Source organism: Myotis nattereri (assembly GCF_964212035.1).
Source record: "Myotis nattereri genome assembly, chromosome: 15".
Lineage (NCBI taxonomy): Eukaryota > Metazoa > Chordata > Mammalia > Chiroptera > Vespertilionidae > Myotis > Myotis nattereri.
Genome location: NC_138090.1, coordinates 1,100,962 through 1,125,089, shown reverse-complemented (window position 1 = coordinate 1,125,089; position 24,128 = coordinate 1,100,962). Strand labels below are relative to the sequence as shown.

The following is a 24,128-nucleotide window of genomic DNA, read 5'->3' as shown; positions in this document are numbered from 1 at the left end:
CGGGCGCGGCGGCTCCCTCCCCGCTGGTGTGGGAGAGGAGACAGGCTCAGAGCCTTTTTCACGTGAAACCCGTGCCGGATCTCGGGGTGGTGCAGCGGGGGGGGGGTCCCCATCCCGGGTCCCGGGGTGCAGGGCTGAGGGCGCTCGGGGTGGACGCCGGGAAAAGAGGCTGAGTTCTGTTTATTGCTCCCCCCGTGACTCCGGTGACATTGCTGCTGCTCAGGCGTCTGCAACAGTTCCCAGTTAAAAATAACATTTATTAAATGTCCTGAAACCCAAGACTCCGGCCCACGTGGACGAGATGAACAAGGGCACAGGGCCCTGGGCAGGGACCCCGGGACAGACAGCGAGCTGTGTCCACGCGGTTCTCTGTCCGGACTCGGTGTCCAGCGGGGCGTGGATCGCTTCCCTGCGGGCTCCACACGTGCAGGTCCGAGTGGCGACACGGCAGGCACTGGATGTCAGGGTCGGAGGTGACAGGCCCCGAGGGGAGCTGGTGGAGGGACAAGCCCTCTGGTGTCGGAGCCGCTGCCAGCCGCCGTCCTCCCTGTGAGGCTGGAGGAGGAGACCCCCTGGGTGGGGACTGGGCGCCCTTGTCCCGGGGCTCGGGCCGTCCTGCTGGGTGCCCCGGGTGCCCCCTGGCTGCCGTGGGGAGCCTCGCCCAGCCGCAGGGCATGGGGACCCAGGTAGGGCTCTCCCCTGGCATCAATCCTTGACCCCTGAAAGGACTGGCTTTGCCTTTGAAGCCGAGCAGATGGCACCAAATGGCACAGTTTTCAAAGGGACATCCCCGAGGAGGGGAGCGCAGGCCTCAGCCACGCCCCTTCCCCCCTCCCCGAAGATCACGGGCTGGGAGCTGCTTGTCATCCGTGGGCTGGGGGCGGGGAGGGGGGAGGTAGGTGATTCAGCCCCCCTCCCCTGCCCCAGAACCCAGGCTGGGTTTTTTCGTTTTGTGTTTTGATTTTTAAATACGTTTTTATTGATTTCAGAGAGAGGAGGGGAGAGGGAGAGAGAAACATCAGTGATGAGAGAGAATCATGGATCGGCTGCCTCCTGCAGGCCCCACACTGGGGATGGAGCCCGCAGCCCGGGCCTGTGCCCTGATCGGGCATTGGAAGGACAGCGTGGGCTGGTGCCGGTGGCTGTGGTTTGAGCTGTCGCAGTAGATGCGGCTGAGGTGTAGCTCGCACACGTGCTGTGTGCATCTCCGTTTTGAGTCCCCAAATCACAGCCAAGACTGGTGGTGCCAGAACTAAAGGAGGACACGCCCTGAGCAGTACCCCAAGGCACGCATGGAGGGTGGGGCCGCATTCGAGGGACATGGGTTGGCGCCCTCAGTTCCGGGGCAGAAGGGAGCGTGACGGTGTGGTTGGCTTCCCCGGGGGCAGGGAGAAACGTCTTCCACGCTAAGGAAAAAGGCCCCTGGTGCCCGCTGCGTGGCTCAGTGGCTGAGCGTCGGCCCGGGAGCCAGGAGGTCACGGTTCGATTCCTGGTCAGGGCACAGCCCGGGTTGCAGGCTCGACCCCCAGTGGGGGGTGTGCAGGAGGCAGCCAGTCCATGATTCTCTCTCATCACTGATGTTTCTCTCTCTCCCTCTCCCTCCTCTCTGAAATCAATACAAATATTTAAAAAGAAGAAGAAGGAGAAAAGGTCCCTGGTGTCTAACCGTGCGGGCGGCACACCGTGGAAACCGGCGCCTCTGGGACGTAAGCAGCACCCAGGCCCTGCTCACCCTCTGTCCCAGCGGTTCTCCACCCTCTGGCCCTTTAAATACCGTTCCTCATGTGGGGACCCAACCATACCATTATTTTCGTTGCTACTTCATAACTGTAATGTTGCTACTGTTATGAATTGTCACGTAAACATCTGATCTGCAGGATGGTCTTAGGCGACCCCTGGGAAAGGGTCGTTCGACCGCCGAAGGGGTCGCGACCCACAGGTTGAGAGCCGCTGCTCTAGCCCATGAGACACCCAGATTCCTTTGTGACCGTGGCATCGCCCGCCTCCGGGAACAAGGAAGCCAGAGGCCGTGAGGTACCCGGCTTGCTCAGGAGCGGTGTGGAGTCAGACGCCGAGCTGGGCGTCAAACATCTCGGCGTCCTGAGCGGCCCCGCAGGCGGGCAGGCTCCAAGCCTCCCGGGGCCTGGCAGACACGAGGGTCCAGCCCGGTCCCTTGTCCCACGGGCAGGGCTGCCCCTCCGTCGGGGCTGCCGGGGAGGCCTGTCTTCTTGCTACTCGGGAACCCGTCCCCGGTCCAGCTTCCTCAGGGCTGGGCTGGGGGCTTCCCGGAGCCTGAGACGTTCGCTTTGAGACACGTGCCCACGCCGGGTACTTTTAAAAAAATATATGTTTTCATTGATTTTAGAGAGCGAGGAAGGGAGAGGGAGAGAGAGATGGAAACATCCACATTGATCAGCTGCCCCCTGTGTGCCCCCCTGCTGGGGACCGAGCCCGCAACCCGGGCCTGTGCCCTGACCGGGAATCGAACCGTGACCTCCTGGTTCACAGGTCGACGCTCTACCACTGAGCCAGGCCGGCCGGGCGCCAAGACCCTGTGTTGTCTGTGCCCTGGGCCAAGGCCAGAGCCGGGCAGCACATCTCCAGAGAGAGACGTGTGATGGGCACAGCTGGATCGGTTTTTTTGTTATTTTCTTGCTAATTTTTATACGTCCTCTAAAGTCTCTATCACTGCGCGGCGTGGACGCGTCCGGCACGTATTTTACACGCCCCCATCGCCGTCCCGAGCCCGCGTGCCTCCCGGGGAGGCTCTCCCAGGAAAAGGGCCCGATCCCTCGGTTCAGCTCAAAAATGGCAGTGACTTCCGAGCTGGCAACTGACACTTGTTTCCTGCCACTGTTTACTCTTCAATAAAAAATGCATATTTACCATAGCAACCCCGGGATCACGTGGGCCGGCCTCCCGCTCCCCCCTGACACGGAATAGCTCCTTAAAGAAACACACACATGCTAAACAGGCCTGCTTTTCAGATGCAAAAATGTGTTCCTCACAAGGCAGGCCCCTTTCCCGGGATTTAATGCTAATAAACACGTCCTCTCTCCAGAAATCATTTGGGTCCCGCGTCTTAAATTTTAGGGCGTTCATTCTGGAAATGAAGCTGAGATCCGTCTTGGGGGGAGAGGGGGGGCTTTTGTTTATCTTGACGGTTTGCCGATTATTTATGTCCATACCGCCCGCTCTCCGGATGGGTTTGCGTTTCACACGCACGTATAGAGATATATATATGTTTCCCGAGCAGCGGCCGTTCGTGTCGTGTTGAAGGGATTTTGGGGTGATTCTAACGACCTGCAGCTTCGTCTGTGATTAAAGATCCTCGAGGACTTGAAGCTCCGTCGGGGCCTGAATTGGTTTCTGCTGTTCGGTTGGGAGAAGTGCCTGGTCTGTGGGGTTTTGGAGGGATGGCTCGGAGCCAGGCTTTTCAGGAGAGCAGCACCGTTCTGTAACCAGGCAGCCGTGGGGTCCGGGCTGCCTGTGGCTACCTGAGCCAATGAAGCAGAGACGGGGTTGAGGCCTATGTGAGCATTTACCCCAATCCCACCGGCAGCGAGGGAGAGCAGCCGGCCAGCCACAGACATCGGCTCTGCCCGCCCCCCATAAGCCAGTGCTTCTATAGGGCAGGAGGGCTAAGATTACACAGGGACGTAGGAGTTACAGGCGTGGGAAGTGGGTGCGGGATAATCATTACAGGTTACAAGTCATGCTGGGGGGGGGCGTGTCGCAGAGGGCGGGCACCTCCAGGTGCCCCGGGACCAGGTCACAGGCAGAGGGCGGGCACCTCCAGGCGCCCCGGGACCAGGTCACAGGCAGAGGGCGGGCACCTCCAGGAGCCCCGGGACCAGGTCACAGGCAGAGGGCGGGCACCTCCAGGCGCCCTGGGACCAGGTCACAGGCAGAGGGGCAGGGGCTGTAAAGGGCAGGGGCCTCCAGGGCAAGACTGTGTCAGCGATGAGGCTGTCAACCCTCCCATCACGACAGGCGGCTCTCGGGACAGAGGAGGGACCGCGCTCTGACGGGAGCGCCCAGGCCCAGCGCACAGCGCCCGGCAGGTGAGCAGGTGCCTCTGATCAGAACAGAACCGCCAGGCTCACCGAGCGCGGCTCCTGTTTCTCAGGGTTGTGATTAGTTCCCCATATTCCGCTTCTGCCCCTAGCAGTCCCACACCTTAGAGCTGGCGGGGACAGGGGGGCGCTGAGGCCCCGGCCCCCACGCGGCGTCCATCCCTGCACAGCAGGCGTCCCTTTGGCCACGTTGGCAGGAGGGGCGGCTGTGACGGGAGCGCCTTCTGCGCCAGGGGCCGTGGGAAATGAAGGTGACTGTCCCGTGTTGCGGGTGAGGAAACCGAACCTCAGCGCGGCCATGTCATTGGCTCAGGATTCCACCCCCACCCCCCCCAGACTTGGTTTCCCCTGAAGTCTTTGCTTAGTCCAGCTGTGGGCAAACTACGGCCCGCGGGCCGGATCCGGCCCGTTTGAAATGAATAAAACTATTGAAAAAAAAGACCGTACCCTTTTATGTAATGATGTTTACTTTGAATTTATATTAGTTCACACAAACACTCCATGCTTTTGTTCCGGCCCTCCGGTCCAGTTTAAGAACCCATTGTGGCCCTCGAGTCAAAAAGTTTGCCCACCCCTGGCTTAGTCTGTCATTTAAACCTTCCCGTCCAGCCTCAGCCAGGAAGGGGGATGAGGCCGAGCAGCTTTCGGGGAAGGGGCAGCGAGCAGACGGTGCCTAGAAGGTTCCCGTAGCCTCGGCTCCGCAGAGCCTTCAGGGACTGCGCCCTGGTCTTCCCTGTGCCCGGCGGCCACACACCTGTGCTGTGGTGTCTGTGGGTGCCACAGCCTTGGGGACGGGCAGTGTGAGGTCGCCAGCCTGGGACTGGGTGCATCTTTTTTATTTTAATATTTTTATTGATTTCAGAGAGGAGGGGAGAGGGAGGGAGAGAGAAATATCAATGATGAGAGAGAATCACGGATCGGCTACCGCTTGCACACCCCATACTGGGGATGAGCCCGCAACCCGGGCCTGTGCCCTGACTGGGAATTGAACCCGGGACCCTTCAGTCCGCAGGCTGACGCTCTATCCACTGAGCCAAAGCGGCCAGGGCTGGGTGTATCTTTAAAATTCCTTTCAGCCAGCCCGGCTGACGTGGCTCAGGGGTTGAGCATCAACCTATGAACCAGGAGGTCATGGTTCAATTCCCCGTCAGGGCACAGGCCCGGGTTGCGGGCTCGATCTCCAGGAGGGGGCGTGCAGGAGGCAGCCGGTCCATGATTCTCTCTCATCGTGGATGTTTCTCTCTCTCTCCCTCTCCCCTCCTTTCTGAAATCAATAAAAATCTATATTTAAAATTCCTTTCAGCCACACGCAGACCCATCTGAGAAAGTAGGCCGTACGTGACTCTGTTATGTTCAGTGGCTTTGGGGGGAACCTGATTGGGAAGTGAGGCAGGGCCCTCCGTGGCCGAGCGGCATTGTGACCCCACGTCGGAGGGGGAGGCCCCCGGATGCCAGGCCCAGGCCTGTCCCTCCCCCGGCAGCCCGTCCCTGAGCCATTGCACAATTATCCGTCCCAGCAGCCGTGCGCCGCTTGCTGGTTTATGTAAAATGGGGTACGTGCCTCCCACGTAACCTCGAGTCAGCCTGGGCCGTGCGGACACGCGAGCCGGGAGGTAATTGCTTATCATGTATCTCTTTGTTCCCGACACTCTTATAAAAGAGTCTGTATTATGTATGGTGTGACCTTCAAATGTCAGGGATGTGTTGTGCAGTAAACTGTCAATATTTGTGGTTATAAGGCGCCCGATGACTTTTACAATAATTGGAGCGGCTGTATGAAAAGCCCGGATCACTCGCCCGGTTCCAGAGAGAGGCTCGGCCGGCGTCCATCGGGGACCTGCCTTCCGCCCGTGCTTAAATGAGGGAGGCGGTGAGGTGCTTAGGTGTCTTCTCTGTTTGAAAGAGAGCCTGGCAGAACCCCGCTCCTGGGGGGCCTGGTCCCCCCGCCCGCCTTCCCCTCACTCAGCTCACGGGTTCCCAGGGGAAAGCCGGCCCCATAGGTGTCGGCGACAGATCAAATTCACTTTCAAAAGCTCCGTCCAGCGTCTCAGGGCCGCGTAGGGAGGAGGAGGAGTTCCTTGGAACCGGCAGGCAAGATTCACTCCGATCTTCTCTCCCCCCCACCCCACCCTAAAGTGGGGGTGCTGTAAATTATCTTAAAAGGATCTTAAAAGCTATAGAGTATGGGGTTTTTTAAGAAAATAAATTATGGAGAAATCTTAGGGCAAGTTATACTTTATTTGGAAGTAGAGGCTTCTATAGTTGTTTTTTCTTTTAAAGGAAGAAAAAAGTCCTTAATTTAAATTATGAAACAGGGACGCACCCCAGATATGTTGCAATAATTATGAGGGTGATCGGGGTGTGGCTTTGCTTAAGCATATCTGTCTCACTAGACTCTCTTGTTGGTGAATGCCTCTTCAGTGTCTCCTCGTGGCAGCCAGGCCTCGGCTTGGAGGGAGGAAGTGGGAGACTAAAGTGCCCCACAGCGCGCCCCGCCCCCTTCCCCCCAAGAAAGCTGGTCCGTGGCCATGCTGGTCACGCCTGTGCTTGTGGCTCCTTCCACCTGGACAGGAGGGACCGGAGACCACCCCCCCGAGGCCACCTCCTCCAGGAAGCCCCCGGGCACGGGCACCCCGACCGCCTGCCCTCCCGCTGGCGTCACACCACAGGCCCTGGAGGTACTGAGCACTGTGGGGAGTTCCTGGGGTTTTGCGGGTGCCCGGGGCCTTCCCTCCCAGGCTGATCTCAGCTTCCGACTTCCACTTGCTGGCCCACTCGATTTCTCGCATTTACTGGAAAAGTATGTACAGTTTTTTAAAAGTTTGGGTTGAGCACGTGTTCTTACCTGAGCGCCCACCACATGCCAGGGATGCGACCCACACAGCGGCGAAGGTCCCTGTTGTGCGGGGCTGGTGTCCAGGGCGGGGCCGGGCGGGGAGAAGCCAGACCCTTCAGCCAGAGTGTGCAGGGAGGCGGCGGGTGCCAGGAAGGAGCAAAGCAGAGGGTGCTGCTGAGAGCGGGGTGTCGGGAGCCGCCTGCAGGTGGCGGTGCTCAGGGACCCCGTGGGGAGCAGGTGTCTTTGGAGAGTCCCCGGGGAGGGGCAGCCGGAGCCAAGCCCCAGGTTGGAACCAGCTCACAGGGCCGTTTGGGTGTTTATAGCGTCATTCCAGGCCATTCACCATCTTCCCCTGAACATTACCCTGCTCGCCAGGCTGGTGGCTCCGTGCTGAGCGTCTACCTGTGACCCAGGAGGTCAGGGTTCCATTCCCGGTGAGGGCCCGGGTTGTGGGCTCGGTCCCCAGTGTCGGGTGTGCAGGAGGCAGTTCATCCTGGTTCTCTCTCATCATTGATGTGTCTATCTTCCTCTCTGAAGTCAATAAAAATACATTAAAGATAAATGAATAAGGAGGTAAAAATGAGCCTGCTCTGTTTGGGCAAACGTTTCATGAGCTCACCCCGATCCCGTGGCAGGGCCAGAACAAGTGGTTTCATGGGCCTTCAATGACTCGCGGGCCGGACGTTCCCCACCCCTGGGGAGGTCCGAGGAGAAGAGGAGGTGGGTGCTGAGGACAGCGGGGGGGGGCAGTGAGGTCAGAGCAGTAGGGGGGCCCTGTGGGTGGGGCTGAGGACCCTGAGAAGGATGGGGCCGTCCCTCCCCTGCTGGCTGCCAGGCTTTTTCCCCGGAGGTGCCGCGCCCTGACCGCCCCCTCCAGCCTCTCCAGCCTGCCCTCCTCGTCCAGCCGGGTCATGGTGGGCCTGCTCAGACCATCGTCACCCCAGTGGTCTCTAGGGCGGGTTCCAGCCTGCACCCCTGATAAGCCAGAGGGGAGAGAGGGGGTGCAGAGCCCCAGGAGACCCGTCACACCCGGTGTCCCCACATCCTGCCTGCCATGTCTACAGTCCCCAAGCTGGGGCCTAGGAGTGCCACCCGCAGCCAGTCCTGAGGGCCCTGGGAGACCGGGCACGCAGGGAGCACAGAAGATGTCACCCACGGCAGGTTACAGAACACCAGAGGAGAGAGACCCATGGGTGGCCCCGTCGCCAGCAGGGTGCCACGCTCCCCCGACAGTCAGGAGAGGGCTCTGGGCTCCGTAAAACCAGGAACACATTTGGCCCGAAGCGCTTGATGTCGGAGCCCTTGTGTATGTTAAGGGAAATTTAATCCATGTGTTTCTGATTCATTTTCACTTAACTCATCAAAATGTTGCTTTAGAGAAGCTATTTGAGATCCCAGTATCTTATATGTTTTTTTTCTCCAAACTTTAGCCTTTTTATGACCTATTTCCCCAGTTCCCGAAATCCTATTTTGCCAAATGCAGAAATGCACAGTTTTGAGTGTGGGTCAAAGGTGAAAAAAAGGCAGCGATAGGGACACCCCCTCTCCACCTCCACACCTGGACACATGGAAATGGGCTGGTGAGCTCGGGGGCGGGGGATGGGGGGGGCGTCCCCGTGATCCCAGCCCCATCCCTGGTCCTGAGACCCGAGGGCAGCTGGCTCTTGCCTTCCCCTAAGAGGACAAAAATATCTCTCTATTTAAACAAACACGTTGCCAATCCATATTCATGTTTAGCCTTTTCGCATGACTATATATGGCCATCATAAGCCAGGGAACTCTGATGAAACAACAGACACCAAACCAGCACGGACCAAGGCCTGGATCTTCCCGAGTGAAATAGAATTGTTCACAGGAATGTTACAGTTTTTCCGCAGACCACTCATTTAAAATAACTTTAAAAAATAAAGGAACTCTCACCTAGGAATCTACCGCAGTAATCGTGGTTTCATTTGAGTCTATTCATGTTAAAGTTTTCAAAACTAGGAAAGTGTTAAGCTTTTAAGCGGAGCTGTGCATTCTTTTGGACTTTCTCCAGAGAGTCATTTCTTCTCCTCCGAGAAGACTTTAAAGACTGCGATATGGGGGCAAAGAAATGAAGAAAGATGTAATTTTCTGGTGTCCTGCTCACCCCTTAGACTCCAAAAATAGTGTGTTTTTTTTTCATGAATGAATTGAGATTCAGACTTCTGTGGTATTCTTTGCACAAGGCTCTTTGCAAATTGACAACTCATCTAGGAGAATGTATTTATTGTTATACTAGAAATTCCATAAAAATTAAAATAGCATGGCTAGTTCGTGGTATAAATGATAAATGAATGCTCAGGTATACAGACAGCTACCTTATCCAGGTGAGGCTGCTGAGAGAACTCTCCAGTCACTGTATGAACTTATCACCATCATCACCATCACCACCATCATCATCACCACCATCATCACCACTACTATCACTACCACCACCATCACCACCATCACCATCATCACCACCATCACCATCATTATAACCATCACCACCACCATCATCACCATCACCATTATTACCGTCAACACCATCATCACCGTCAATACCACCAACACCCTCCTTATAATTGTTTTGAAAGGAAATGTTTCCAAGTTGCACTTCTGGGCCTGGGGCGGGTAAGGAGGAAGGGAGAACTGAGAAGACAGGCCCGATGCAAAGGGGCTTGAAGCCTCTCTTTGTTCCGCTGTTTGCTCTCTGGCTCTGTTCTCCGAGTCACTCTGAATTGGCCGGGTAACCTGGACACTGGGCCTGTCTGCTCTTTTTCAGCAAACACTCCCAGCCTGTGGGAGCAGGGGGGAGCGTGCGGGGTTTCCGGCACCTGGTACAGCTCACCTGTCACCGTACACCTGCTCTAGGCTGGCACCCGGGAAGGGAGACCCCTGCAGCCCGTTCCCTCTGGAGTATGATGGTTGCGCCCATACCCGACTCCATTTCTGAGGAGCGGATCCCATATTGCTTCGTGGGGTTGAGAAATGAATCAGGGTCCCAGCCCGGCTGGCGTGGCTCAGGGGTTGAGCATCGACCTATGAGCCAGGAGGTCACCGGTTCGATTCTTGGTCAGAGCACATGCCCAGTGGTGGGCTCCATCCCCAGTGCGGGGCGTGCAGGGTCCCAGGGGTCTTCCCCAGCCATTTCCCCATCCAGGGAGGCCAGGAGAAGGAGGCGGCCTCCAGCCGCAGCCAGGCGGTCCCAGGATCACTCCAGGTCCAGACAAGCACGGAGGAGCAGGTGACAGGTCTGAGGCCGACCTCCGTCCACACGTCCTCCTTCCGTCCCTGGAAAACCTAGGGAACGCATCTGCCTGGAGGAAGAAATAGATTGTGGAGGACAGTTCTCAGAAGGCTTGCCCCCCACAAGGTCTGACCGAGGACCGCAGCTGCGATATGTAAAGTGCTCCCTCCTTTCCACCGCCCGCTCCCTGGGGGGCGGGGCCATCGGACTGTCTGTAACCAGGACCCGGATTGCTTCCTGGCTGGGGGGGCGGGGGGGGGGGCGCACAGGGGCGGCAGGCCGAGCCTCAGGCCTCCACCCGGTGTCCTGGGGAAGGACAGCTGTCAGCGCTTTCAGACGGGGGACGAGGCTTCAGGTGTCGGCCTCTGAGCGAGCCCCCGGGGGCTTGAGGTCCCTGCACAAGGCCCGGCTGAGTGTCCTCAGCCATCCTGTCCCTGCGCTTGGCTCGCGGCCCCTCCGGACACTTCCCGGGACCACCCACCGTCCCCTTCATCGTCGCTCAGAGTTTGTTTTTCTACTTGGATTTAGTCTCAGAGTAAACGCCATGGGCCTTCTGGCCCTCCAAAAAAAAAAAAATTCCATTTCTGTGTAAAGTGAAAATTAGATTCTTAAATCTGCAAAGAAAGCTGTTTATCTTAGAAATGTATTCTCTTTATTGGGCCACACATGTCCACGATGGAGAGATGAAAGGCAGCTGAGCCAGGCCATCGCTCCGCGTGACGACAGTCAGGCGCCCACCCCCCTCCACACACATACACACGAACGCTCCAGGCGGCGGCCTTATCTGTGCTCATCGCTGAGGTGCCCGGGCAGGGGCAGCCGGAGCCGCCGTGGACCGTCCCCCGCCAGCTCGGCTCTGCTCCGTCCAGTCCCCTCCTTTCTGCCTGACTGTCCGACGGCCCCGCTGCCGTGTCACTAAGGGCTTGTTGGAGGGAGACTTGGGGGCTGTGCCCACGTGCAGATCACGGAACACGAGGACCCGCAGGAACAGGGCGGCAAACGTCCACGCCTGCCCCGCGGGCCTGGCTCCGTGGTTGAGCACCGACCTATGAACCTGCAGGTCACGGTTCGATTCCCAGTCAGGGCACGTGCCCGGGTTATGGGCTCCATCCCCAGTGAGGGGCGTGCAGGAGGCGGCCGATCCATGATTCTCTCTCATCATTGATGTCTCTCTCTCTCTCTCTCTCTCTCTCCCTCTCCCTCTCCCTCTCCCTCTCCCTCTCCCTCTCTCTCTCCCTCTCCCTCTCCCTTCCAATCTGAAAACAATGAAAATATTTTTTAAAAGAAAAGGGCCCAGGCTTCTGTTCCCGGTCGGGGGCATGCACCTGGGTTGCAGGTTTGATCTGGGCCCCAGTTGGGGCTCCTGCGGGAGGCAGCCCGTCCACGTGTCTCTCCCATAGATGTGTCTCCCTCTCTCTCCCCCTCCCTCCCTGCTCCCCTCCTTCCCACTCTCTCTGAAAAGCAATGGGAGGCATATCCTAGGTGAGGACGAAGGAGGTGAGAAGGCCACAGCCTCCGGGCACCTAGTGCTGCTGGTGATTGGAGCTGAGAGCTGCCGGCCGCCTGGCGGAAGCAGGGCCCTCGGGTGGCCCAGCCCGGCCGGGCGTCTCGCTGGTGGTTTGTGCTGACCTCACGGTCCCAGCGCGTCCGAGGCCGAGCGAGGCTGGGAGGCCAGTGCCGGTGCTGAGGGTTGGGGCTGGTGGGCGGGCGGGCGGCAGGAGCGGGCATTGCAGCTGTTTAAACCCAGCGGGGTGACTTGGTCGGACGTCTGGCCATCGTTCTCCTGGGCTCTTGGACACGGGCGCCGTAGGACAGAGGTGGCCCCTGGCACGGGTTAGCCGTGGCACCGCTCACGCTCTGGTGCCCGTGTGCCCTCGTCCGTGGCCATCATCAGTAGCCTTTGCACGTGCGTGAGGACGACCCCACACCTGGTGCTGGGCGGGGCGAGTTGCACGTGTGGCGGATCATCAGGCCCTGAGAACAGCTCCCCGGGGGCTAGGGGGGTCGGGAGCTCAGGGAGGGCTTGAGCCCTCGGAGGACTTTCGGGGTGACTCGTCGCGGGCAGTCTGAGCGCAGAAACGGGGCTCCGAGCCGGAGCGTCTCCACGGAGCCTCGACCATGCGTCCGACCCAGAGCCAGCCTGCGTCCGCCACGGCCTGTGGGTCCGCGGAAGCCCGCCGCGTGGCGCTGCGGAGGGAGGCAATTTGCGTTTCCACCGCTCGCGTGGAGCAGGTCTTGTGTGTGCCGCTCTCACAGAGCCCAGGCTGTCGTCACCCAAGAGGGTCCCCTTGTTCTCACAGGGGGTCCAGGTGAGGCCCCGAGGTGGGCGGAGGCTGAGCCAGCGAGGACCCCACCAGCCTCGGAGCCTGAGGGCCTCGGGGTCTGTGAGGGGGTCCGCGCAGCCCCCCAGTTCTCCTCCAACACAGCTCCCAGCTCCCCCCCCTGCCCTGCCGCGTCCCCCAGACGCCCGCCGTTCCCACCGTCTCATGTCCCCTGTGCCCCATCCTTTCCGCGCAGAAGGGTCCCAGCGTGCATTTCACTCCGTCTTCTAGCGGGTTGGGCTCCACGGTGAACGGCAGCGGAGGGACGTCGCAGGCGGTTCTCAGGCTCCGTGCTCCACGGTGACGGAGTTCCAGCCAGGCCTGCACGTGCCTGTGGGTGCGTCTGCGTGCATCGCGGGCGGATCGCGGAACTGTGTTTCCAGACTTTTCCTTCTCCCTCCTGCGAGGTCACAGCAGCCACAGGCGGGAGCCTGAAGGGCGAGAGGTCCTTCTGGGATCGTTTCCTCCCCGCCCCCTCCGTAGCCCTGGCCCGCACGCCTTTGGGACGCGGCAGACAGGCTTCCTACGTTTCATTTGTTGCTTCATACGAGGCCAACGCGGCCTCAGTCCCGTGGCAGACTCTGCCGCTCGTCCCTCTTATAAATTAGTCAGATCCAACCAGACACCGCCATTTCTAAACTTTTGGGGGAAAAACTATATTTAATAGGAGCTAAGCAAGAGGAGAAATCCGACCAGCTGCTGACACAGCTGTTTCTGTTCTTGTTTAATTCAGTTCGATATAAAGGTACCATATGCTGCTTAAGACGATGATAGGAAAGATGAAATAATTTTGGAGAATAACAAGGAAATACATGAATTGTCAGCATTCTGTCAGATTGAAAGAACGAGACAGACAGGTGTGGTATCGACATGTTTGACTTTGCGTGGCGAGAGCAGTGTGGGTGCGAACCGCTTTTGACGGGCGCTGAAGTGACGTGCCAACGTTTCCCCGCTGCAGACCTCGGCGAGGAGGCGGGGAGAGCGGCCGGCGTGCAGCCGCCCGCGCTGCTGCGGGACCGGAGCCTGGGCTCGGCCATGAAGGACTGTCCGTACTGCGGGAAGACCTTCCGCACGTCGCACCACCTGAAGGTGCACCTGAGGATTCACACAGGTGAGCGCTCGGGGGCCGCCCCGCCCCGGGTCACGGTCCCCCGCGAGCCCGTGCACGCTCTGCTGTGTGCGTGGGACTGACCCCGAGGCCCTGGGCCCGGACTTCACTCTCCCTCCCCGTCCCGAGCGACCCCCAGGTCGCTGTCCAGGCCCGGGGTGACCTGGACCCTTGGCTGGCGGCCTCCTTCTGCTGCATCGAGGCCCGTCCGAACCTCGTCTGACCGGCGGCCTTCCGGGTGCAGGATGGCAGGGCTCTGGAGGTGCACTTTGCTCCCGGGGGGAGCTGGGTCCCCCAAGGCTGTGCTGGTGGGTGTGGGGGTCCTCGGGCTGCCAGGACATGGGGACAGCCCCCCAGATACCCACCACGGGGCTGTCACAGGAGGGGAGACCTGGCCCCGTGTCCCGGGACCCTGTTCTTTCATTAGATGTGGACGTGGGCCCTGGGACGGGTTCACCGGTGGCTGTGCCTCACCCGGTGGCCTCGGCCCGCCGGGGACCATGGGGCAGGAGAGAGCGACAGCTTTTGGGGTCAAACTCTCTTATGTATGAAAGGGGACGTCGCGGCTCCCACTGCCCCTTCCGGCCAGCGCCTCCCTCGGGCGCCCCTCGCTCCTCCGTCCTGCTCCTTCCTGCTTTTCTGCGAGTTGCTTGGACGTTGCCAACAGGAAAGAAAAATCTATCCGCTCTATGGACACCTCCATTTTCTTTGATTTTTCTCCTGACGCTTTATCTGTCGGAGTCTGAGCTGCTCCAGAGGGTGGACAAATATGCCATCCATTTTCAGAAATAATTGTGGTCTGTTTCCCGGGGAATCAATAAAGCTCAGGGGCCGGCAGGATGCTCAGCGGCGCGGGCCTCGGAGCAGCAGCCGTGAACGCCAAGCGCCTTCACCCGGGCCCCCACCTGCTGCCCCCAAATCTCCCTGCACTTCCTGCAGAACTGGGGCGCCGTGGAGCGTGGCCCCTAGGACATCCCCTCGCAGGGAGCCCTCCCAGGCTAAGAGGGAGCTCACGAAACCACAGCCCGACTCCTCCGAGGCCTGGCGCCTGGGACCTGGCCCAGCGGGCACCGTGGCTCCGTCCTTGGCTCCCTCCCACCCCTCCCCGTCCTCCTGTCTGTCCCTCCAGTGCAGGGGCCTGGCTCCCGCTGCAGGACATCCGTGCCCACGGGCCCTCCGCCTGGAATGATCTCCTCCCAGAGGCCACTGTGACCTCAGAGAGACCGGCCCCGACTCCCTGTGCGAAACACCCCTCAGGCCCCCGCGTCCTTTTCTTCCTGGACTCTCCGCTTCCCGCGAGGACCCTGTGCAGCGCAGCTGCTTGTGGAACGTGAGGCTGGCGACGGCGTTCACCCGTCCAGTGACTGTGATTTCCTGATCCCCAGGGGCCGCCCGCGCACCTGCCGCACTGCGGGTGCCCAGCGCCTGGCGGTCCCCGAGTGACCCGCCTCGTCCTTGCAGCCCGTGCCTGGCTTGGGGCCGCCCACCGAGAGGACGGACTGCGAGGACCCCGGTCAGATGGGAGAGGTGGGCTGAGCCCCCGCACTGTCTCGGGAACCACGCGTGGCTGCCGGCTGCGGTGCAGGACTCCGGTTGCAGACGGCAGACCTGCCCAGGAGCACGGGAGGGCCTGGCCCCGCCTGCAGGTCTCTGCTCCCTCGGGGTGCGGTGCCTCCGTCCCTTCTCGGTGACGGTTCCGCGCTCAGACCCCAGCCTCCCCACATCACCCAGGGAGCGCCTTCCTCCTCGAGGAGCTGGGTCCCCGAGGCTGTGCCGTGGGTGGGGATCCCCATCCTGCCAGGACAGGGGCACAGGCCCCCAGGGACTGTGGGGCAGGAGAGAAATGGTCAGGGCCTCCCCGCCAGGAGCCTGCTGACCCGTGGGCCCGACCCCCTCCGCTGGCCGCGGGTAAGAGATGCTCCCAGAACATTCCGGGGAAGAGGAGCCAGGCCGCCGGAGGCCTCCGGATCTGGACGGAAGCAGGTGGATGCTGCTTTTGACGTTTTAACGTCAAAAGCGCCTGAGAAACACGGTTTTCCCAAACTTCTGTTTTTCCCCCTTCACAAACTTCTTCTGAAACATATGACTCATAGTCCTGGAGACGCGAGGAGACCGGGCCGTGGGCAGAGGCCTTCTGGGAAGCGCCCAGAAGAAGGAAGAAAGTGAAAGACGCCCTGGAAACGCCCCCCCGGCGGACCGCCCCCCCCCCCAGCAGCATGTGCTGAGTGTAAAAGGCAGGACTGTATCCAGATAAAGATCAATTTCCTTTTTATCAGAGAACAAAGAAGGTGGGGAACGCTCGCACGCGTGCGCAGGAGCCGAGCAGGCAGTGGTCCGTGCGCTTCGGCACACCCGCGATGGGCGCCGGCGGGTGAGCGCGCAGGCGACAGGAGGCACCCAATCGAAACGAAGCGATGCATCCACACCAAGCCCAGGGTCCAGAGCGGGGTGTCCCCGGCCCCTCCCCGCTTCTGTGTTTGGAGGTGATGTCGCCCAGGACAGGAGTCTGTGAGGCACGACACACGTGTCCCCCGTGCTCCTCCCGTGAGCGCCCGCAGGACCACAGGAGACATTCCCGGTGTGGCCGACGTGCTGTTCTCGGGTGGGACGGGAGGCAGCCCAATGAGAACCTGGGTGGGAAGACATGTGGGCGGAGGGGACCCCTCCCGCATCCTCCCTCCCCGAGTCAGCGACTGCCCGTCCCCCCACCCCTCTTCCTTAGGCAGGGGAGTGGGGCTGCACCGCAGCTCGGCTGTGTCCCCAACACCCGCACGGCTCCCTGCGTGGAGGGAGCTCCCAGGGACCCTCAGGTCCGGGAGGCCCCCCACTGGCTCCGCGGTGCCCCCCGGGGAGCCCGCGCTCCTCTCCTTTTCGACACGCCCCCTGGGCTGAGGAGAGTGGGATCCGGCAGCTGGGCAGCCTCTGCCACTTCCTACTCCAGAGGGAGAGCGCGTGTGTCGGGCTTAGGGGGCCCCGCCACCTGCGTGATTATGAAAAAAAAGGAGAAAAAATGCCCACTTGCCCCAAAGGAGAGGATTCTTTTGTTCCCTTTTGTCCTGAGTTAAAATTTCCTGGCGTCCGTAGGTCCCCACGCGGAACGGAGGGCCGTTCTCTCCCCCACTGCCCCCCGCCCCCGTCTTCTCTCCCTGCCATCAGGGCATCCCAAACTTTTGTGGGAAAATAATTGGCTGGATTTAAATTTCCTCAGAGCGGCACGGTCACGTGTGGCGGGGGGCTTTCCCAGCAAACACCAGGCGGGAAGCAGCCATCAGCGGAACTCGCCGTGGGTCCGAGGCGGGAGCCGTCGCGTGTACCGCGGGCGCGGCTAATGAACACGGCAGCGGCGATATTTCATCAGACAAATTAATGCTCACGTGTAATGGGGAAGTCGCCTAATGAATCTCGGCTCCAGCGACAGCAATTAGAGACACAGATTGTCCCCTTCTGGACAAGCCACTGTTTAGCGCGCGGCAGCTGTGTGCGAAGTCTCCAGCTTTACAGCGTGGAGGAGCTGCGGGGGAATTAGCGCACGATTTATATTTATGGACTGGAGCTGCCCCGGAAGGCGCCGCCGCATTTGTCTCTCCCGGTGTGAACCGAGTAAAGACGGGGAGGAAGGCTGAGTAAATAGCGAGGAGACGCTGCCGCCGACGCGGAAACCGACCGTCCGCGCCTCCACGTCAAACCCAAAGCCCTTCGCGAGAGCCGGCGAAACGAACAAGAAACAGCAAGGACACGTCGGAGGCGGAGGCGCGAGGCCCTTCTTAAAGGCCTGAGAAAGGGGTGTCCGCGGAGACCCATAGGGACCCACTTGTGATTTGGGGAACTTGTTCCTCCGGCTTATCCAGTGCAACGTGGAGGCGCAGAACGATGAAAGCTATGGCCGTGTGAAAATAGGTTCGGTGGCCCCGCCAGCGTGGCTCCGTGGCTGAACGTCCACCTAGGAACCAGAAGGTCACAGTTCGATTTCGGTCAAGGGCACATGCCCGGGGCTGTCTGTGGGCTCCATCCCCAGTGTGGGGCGTGCAGGAGGCAGCCGATCCATGATTCTCTCTCCTTGTTGATGTTTCTATCTCTCCCCTTCTCCTTTCCTCTCTGAAATCAATAAAAATATATTTAAAAAGATAAAGAAAATAGGGGGGATGAACGAATGGAACCAGGTGGCCATAGACAGGGAGTCCCCCCAGAATGTACGCAGACTTCAACAACTGCTAGCTCCGTCTTGGAAATGAAATGTATTTGGATGAACACTGCCTTTACAATGATTCTAAGTGCGCGGCTACATTTGTGGGGGGCACCCCATATTTCTGTAGTTTCTTCTGCAGTTGCCTGAGGACGTACTGATGCTCCCCCAAAGTGGAGTGTGCAGCTCGTCGCCACGGCAGCAGGAGCTGGTTTCACTGTACGATGGTTCCAGTGATTTCTTTTCCATTTTATGGAAGTTGTGGGGGTGACCCTGGCTAACGGCAGTACGCAGGTTTCAGGTGCACAATCCCGCATCACTCACCCGCACCGTCACCAGGGGTGGGGACCTTGTTTCTGTCCAGGGCCGTTTGCACATTTACAACATCAGTCACAAGACACACAGGGTTATCAGCGTAAACATCCGCCTGCTCCGTTTGGTCAAACACCGAGTGAGCTCACCCCCCGGGCCTTGGCAGGACCGGCCCCACGATTCCGAGGGCCTGCCATGGGCCGAGGGCCGGACGTTCCCCACCCCTGCGTCAGTGCATTGAGGGAGGAGCTGCCGAAGGCTTTCTGCTATGCCGACTCTTTTCTAGAAAGGCGGCGTCTGGGCCCACTCTCACCGTGTGAAAGGCTGGAGAGGTTTCCCCGGGGAAGGCCACCGGTGCCCTGACCGGCTTCGTTGGGGGGGAACTGGCTCGGCACTGGCCCCCTTCCCCAGGCGCAGGCTGTGTAAGAGCCGCCGGGGCCGGGCCGGCCTGTGGAGGAGGCTCCGTGGCCCCTCACGTTGGGGGACGTGTGTAAGCAGGTGCCAGCATTGAAAACCAGGGCGCTGCACGTAGGAAACGGGTGTGGCTTCGCCTAGAGCGTTGGCGGTCGCCGTGTCCACGGCTGGTTGGACTGGAGTGACGGCTGCCCTGTGGGAGAGGCGTGGGGTCTGCCCGCTGTTTCCCGCAGCCCGAGGTGAGCCTGGCTGGGAAGGCCCCTGAGTGGGGGGCTCCCACACCAGGTGGATGCAGAGACAGCATCCCAGACAGCACGGTCCCAGACGCCCCGAGAAGCTCAGGACAGCCCGAGCGGTCCCCCCAGTGGGTTTGGACTCATTTAAGTCCTAAGTGGCCAATCATCAGCTGGATGGCGCTGCTGGCCGGGTCTGGGCGGCCGGTGCCACAAGGCTGCACAGGGAACACCTTTCCAAGTCTCGGACAGAGCCTGCTGGGCTGGGGAGGGACTGGGCGGCCACTGGCTCGCTCCTGGGTAGACGCCCGAGGCGTTGGCACCAGCCCCGTGTCACGCTGAAGCAAGTGGCCAGGTGGGTGGCGCGGACTGGGCAGCAGCTCTCAGCACAGGTGGGCTCACATTTGTCCGTTGGCCAAATGGAAGAGGTGTGTGTGTGCGCATGTGTGTGTCTCTGTGTTACACCATGTGTGTTATATGATGTGCGTGTTGTATAATGTGTTATGTGATGTGTGTTCGTGTGTGTGTTATATGATGCGCGTGATGTATGTTTTGTGTGTGTGCATATGCATGTGTGTGTGCTATACGGAGTGTGTGTGGTGTATGATGTGTGTGCATGAGTGTGTGAATGCCGCCTGCATGCATGAGCCTATGACATGTCTCCTCTATGACATATCCTCACGAAGGCCGTGAGGATAAAGGCCTCATCTCTGGCTCTTCATTCAGCTCCCCGTCCGACGTGGGAGACCAGACGTGCTCATTCACCGGTCACTCCATGTGTGTGAATGACTCTGCACCTTTTTGGTGAGCCTGGACCCCCACGGGACTGAGGCGGGAAGTGGAGGCGGCGCCAAAGCGCCAGAGGGTGCGTCGTCCTCCGGGTCCTCGGCCGGTTCCAGCCAGAGCCCCAGGACCTTCCCACGCGGACACCCTCCCAGACCCACAGGCGTCTCGAGCTGCCCGGGAGCCCCGCAGCCGCTGAGCGGGGGGACACATGGCAGCACGCGGACCAGGCTGGCACTGGGTCTGGGGGTGACGGGGAGCCCCCTGTCCGGAACCGGGCGGCCAGTCCTCTCGGCTGCCAAGTCCTCCCCTCAGCAACTGTGTCACCCCAAGCCCACGCCCGGAGGACGGGGGTCGGCATCGGCCCAGCCCAGCAGCCACCCGTGGCCTCGGGCACCGAGTCCCTCAGAGAGATCGTGTGGGCGTGGATGGCGGCCCTGCGGGAGCAGCTCCCGGGATGGTCACGCCACCTTCCCTGCAGAGCGCCCATCCATCCCCGAGTCCGGGAGCCCTGGGCTGCATTTACACCCGCGTGTGCGTCGCCTCCTGTCCCCTCGGGCCCACAGCGCGCCGGGTCCAGGTCCCACGTGCCCAGCCTCTTCCGTGGAGGCAAGAACAATAGAAGTTGGGTGTTGAATTGAAATAAATATTTAATTCGTGAAAATGGCCTTATATGTTTTAAAACGCCCCTTAACGCGATTTTTATTCTCTCGAAAGCGCTTATTACAGGTAAATTACGCATTTTACTGCCGCCGCGTTAGGTTCGCCATTAGAACAAATTTAAGGCCCTGCGAAGACCAGTAGATAATGTTAATTTCAAATACAGAAGCTAAATATATTTTGCCCCTTTTTATTACTCGTTTTCTTTTAAGGTTTATTGACTGCTTTTTATCTTAACTCTACGTCTTTACGTGCCGCTGCCGTAATGCACTGTAACGGCATTAATATTTTAGGGAATCGGTATTTATGGATCTTTATTTGGAAACAATGCCGTGGGTCTGCCGCTACCCGCGCCCTGGAAGGGTGCCCTCCCGATAATGATGAATGGCCCGCGCTGTGTGCCATTTGCTAATTATATCCATGATTTACTGCAGAGCGAGACTTAAATCATTCATTTCAGTCTTGCGTAACAGGGCCATAAAATTTTTAGGTTTAAAAATGGTTTCCATGTGTATAATTTAAACAAATTTCAGGGCCCTTGTATACACAAAATGCTGCACCCGGCCATTTGTTACGTACGCCGTCTTCCTAAACTTCTACTTTTAATGATCGCGGTGGTTGGAATTATTATGCTTAATTTTCATAATCATAGCTTTTAAATCTATAGCCGTTCGCACACGTTAGATGAAGAAAGAGATAGCTAATTGTGTGTGGATAGTATGTCATTCCTGAGTAGTCCCAAATGGTACGGAGTCGTTAAAAAGGCTGAAAAGCACGAATTATTCTTCTATTAACGAGCAGTTGTTCTCCGACTAATTATTAGTTGGCGCTGCTCTGTGTCCAAGAACAAACGTTGCTCCTTCTAGCCTCGCAGCAGCAAAGTGAAATAAACTCCTCTTCTCTCTCTCTCTCTCTCTCTCTCTCTCTCTCTCTCTCCCGTGCCCACACCCTGCAGGTGAGAAGCCCTACAAGTGTCCGCACTGCGACTATGCCGGCACCCAGTCCGCGTCCTTGAAGTACCACCTGGAGCGGCATCACCGGGAGCGACAGAACGGGGCAGGGCCCCTGTCCGGCCAGCCCGCCAGCCAAGACCCCCGGGACGAGCCGTCGGGCAAAGCCGCCCTGTTCCTCAGGCCCGACATCCTGAGGGGCGCCTTCAAGGGCCTCCCCGGGATGGACTTCCGAGGGGGGCCCGCAGCCCAGCAGTGGCCGGCCGGAGCACTGTCGTCGGGAGACCACCCCGGCCAGGCCGGCGGCCTGTCTTCCTCGGAGCCTCCGTCAGATGTTCTGAAAGGCGCCGACCTTCCCTCCAAAAGCGCCCACTTCTCCGAAGTCGGAAGAGCCTACCAGAGCCTGGCGGGCAATGGCGTGAGCTTCCAGGGGTCCCTGCAGGCGTTCATGGACAGCTTCGTCCTCAGCTCCCTGAGGAGGGAGAAGGGCACCAAGGACAAGGCCCCGCCGGACCCTCCCTCCGCCAAAGTCCACGGGGCGGACGGCGAGGACAGAGGCGGCGGGAAGGCGCCCTCCAGGAAGTCGGAGAAGTCGCAGTACGAGCCCCTGGATCTGTCGGTGCGGCCCGACGCCCCCGCCCTGCCCGGCTCCCAGGTGACGGTGCGGGACAGCGTGGCCTGGCACGGCTGCTTGTTCTGCGCGTTCACCACGTCCTCCGTGGAGCTCATGGCCCTGCACCTGCAGGCCAACCACCTGGGCAGAGCCAAGCGCAGGGACCCTGCCGTGGGGGTGGCCGTGCCCGGCAAAGAGCAGGCGCGGGAGGCCAGCAAGGCAGCCCTGCTGCCCTCCGTACCGTCCAGCAAGGAGGGGGCCCTGGCCGCCCTGATGGGGCCTCTGGACTCTGCCTCTGAGAAGACGGCCCCAGGACCGGCCGCGGAGACGCTGGGGGAGCCGAAGAGCGGCCCGTGGCCCGGCCACGTGGACCCCGCGTTCTGCCACTTCCCATCCGACTTCTACAAGCAGTTTGGCGTCTACCCCGGCACGGTGAGCGCGGGGGCCCCCAGCTCCTGCCCCAACAAAGGGCCCGAGGGCCAGGCCCCCTCAGAGGACGACGCCCCGATCGTGATCCCTGACACCGGGGACAAGAACACGCCCGACGGCCTGTCCGACGTCGCCTCCTCCGACGACATGGACTCCGCCAAGGGGGACGATGAGGACGAGGAGATGGACACGGAGCCCGAGGTGGTGAGGAAGCCGCCCGCCGCCCTCAGCAAGGACAGCGGCGGCGATGGCGGGGACAGCCTGCTGCCCACGGGCGCCCCGCAGCCCGTCCAGGGACTGGCGTCCCCCCTGCCCCCGCCGTCAGAGAAGCCGTGGCACAGCCCGGGCCTCCTCCCAGCCCAGGACCCCGCCGCGGGCCTGGCCCGGCCAGAGCGCGGGCCCCCCGGCCTGGAGAAGCCGGTGAACATGCTGTCGGTCCTCAGGGCCTACAGCACCGAGGGCCTGGCCGCCTTCAACGGACTTGCCGGGGGCGCGGCCGGCGCGGGATGCGTCAAGAGGCCGGACGTGTGCGGTAAGTTCTAGAGCCTCCTCCCGGGGTCCTTCCCCAGCACATCGGGCCGAGCGTGCGCTCTGTCAGCACGGACGGGGGAGACTTGTTGACTCGCGGGCTTTGAACCGAACCTCAGAGGGGCCCCCGATGCTGGAGGCGCCACAGGGACAGTCATGAGCGTCTGCCCCGTGCATGTGGCCCAGCCCACAGGCCTGGGCTCCCGTTCGCGGGCGGGGCCCTGGGCAGGGGGTGGGCCCCCCCGGGGGAAGGACCCCTATCTAATCCCTGGAGGGGAAGGGGCCGTAAAGGGAAGAGACCTGGTAGCTTGCAAACTCTGTGCGCTGTTAACTGACGCTGACGGTGCCTAAGACGGTGCCCCCGCTGTGCTCAGCCAAACCTGCTCTCCTCACGTCCACGCGAGGCTCTGAGACCGTCACACTGACCCCGTGGCGGGGACCCAGGGACCCTGTCTCCAGGGGGGGGGGCGGGGCATTTGCGACTCACCTTTAGCAGCAGTGACTGTGCCCCGGGCCTTCTGTCCCGCTGCTGCCTTCTGTCCATCTGTTGTTCCAGCGAGAAATGTGCAGCCCCAGTCGCTGTGTTGCGACTGCGTGTCTCGGGCCCACGCTTGTCTGCTCTGCTTAGCACGTCGGCGCCTCTTCACCTCCTGGGAGAACACGGCTCCCCCGGGGGTTCCCGAGCTTAGAATGAGGCCCCGCGTGGGCTCTGCGGGACGGAGGCGGGCGGGAGGGCTACGTGGACAGTCATGCGTGTCTCCACGTGAAGGTGGCCCAGGCCTTCTCGTGGGGCTCACATGGTCTTGCTGGGAGGCCTCTCAGAACAGACGCTCAGCCCCCAACACCCTCCCCAGAGACGAATGGCAGGGGTGCCTTCCATCCTTAGTCTAAGAACAGGTTTCTGTGACTCACTTCACTTGTTGAAAAAGGGAAGGAGGGAAGGAGGGAGGAAAAGAATAAGGAAGGAGAGAGGAAGGAGGAAGGGAGGGAGGAAGGGAGGAGGGAGGGCGAATTTTGTAGCCTCTGAATCTCAAGCTCCTTGCACACACGGGATTCAGGCAGCTGGACTGGGTTCACACTTGAAATTGATATATATTCCCTCTCCTTCCTGATTCACGAGCAAATGGACCAAGCAGTCAGAGATATTTTTTGAATTCTCAAAAACCACTAATGGCTTCCTGACAGCCCCCCAAAATATTGACAGGCCCTTATGCTGAGTGGTTCTTCGCAGGCCCCACCCCGGCCCCCGGTTCTATTTTTAGCCACACACACCCCCTTCCCTTGGAAGCTGTTAAAACCATATTTAAAAGGCGCAGAAAAGGGTTGTGTGCCAGTCCAATCCCCCCGTTTCTTCTGGGGAGGAAGGCACGGACGGACGCGGGAGTCTTTCTTTCGCTGTTGTTCTGTGTGTGTGATGGGCGGCTTCCTT

General features: G+C 60.2%; 1 protein-coding gene across 1 annotated transcript in view; it reads left to right on the top strand.

Annotated features, from left to right (window-relative positions):
• The window catches only part of ZNF536 (zinc finger protein 536), a gene marked incomplete at its 3' end in the record, with an annotated part of 139,404 nt that overhangs the window by 28,266 nt on the left and 87,010 nt on the right, over positions 1–24,128 (top strand). The window contains exons 2-3 of the mRNA XM_081107008.1: positions 13,445–13,597; positions 21,135–22,703. Coding sequence (XP_080963134.1) covers positions 13,445–13,597; positions 21,135–22,703 — 1,722 coding nt within the window. The remainder of the gene's footprint in view (positions 1–13,444; positions 13,598–21,134; positions 22,704–24,128) is intronic.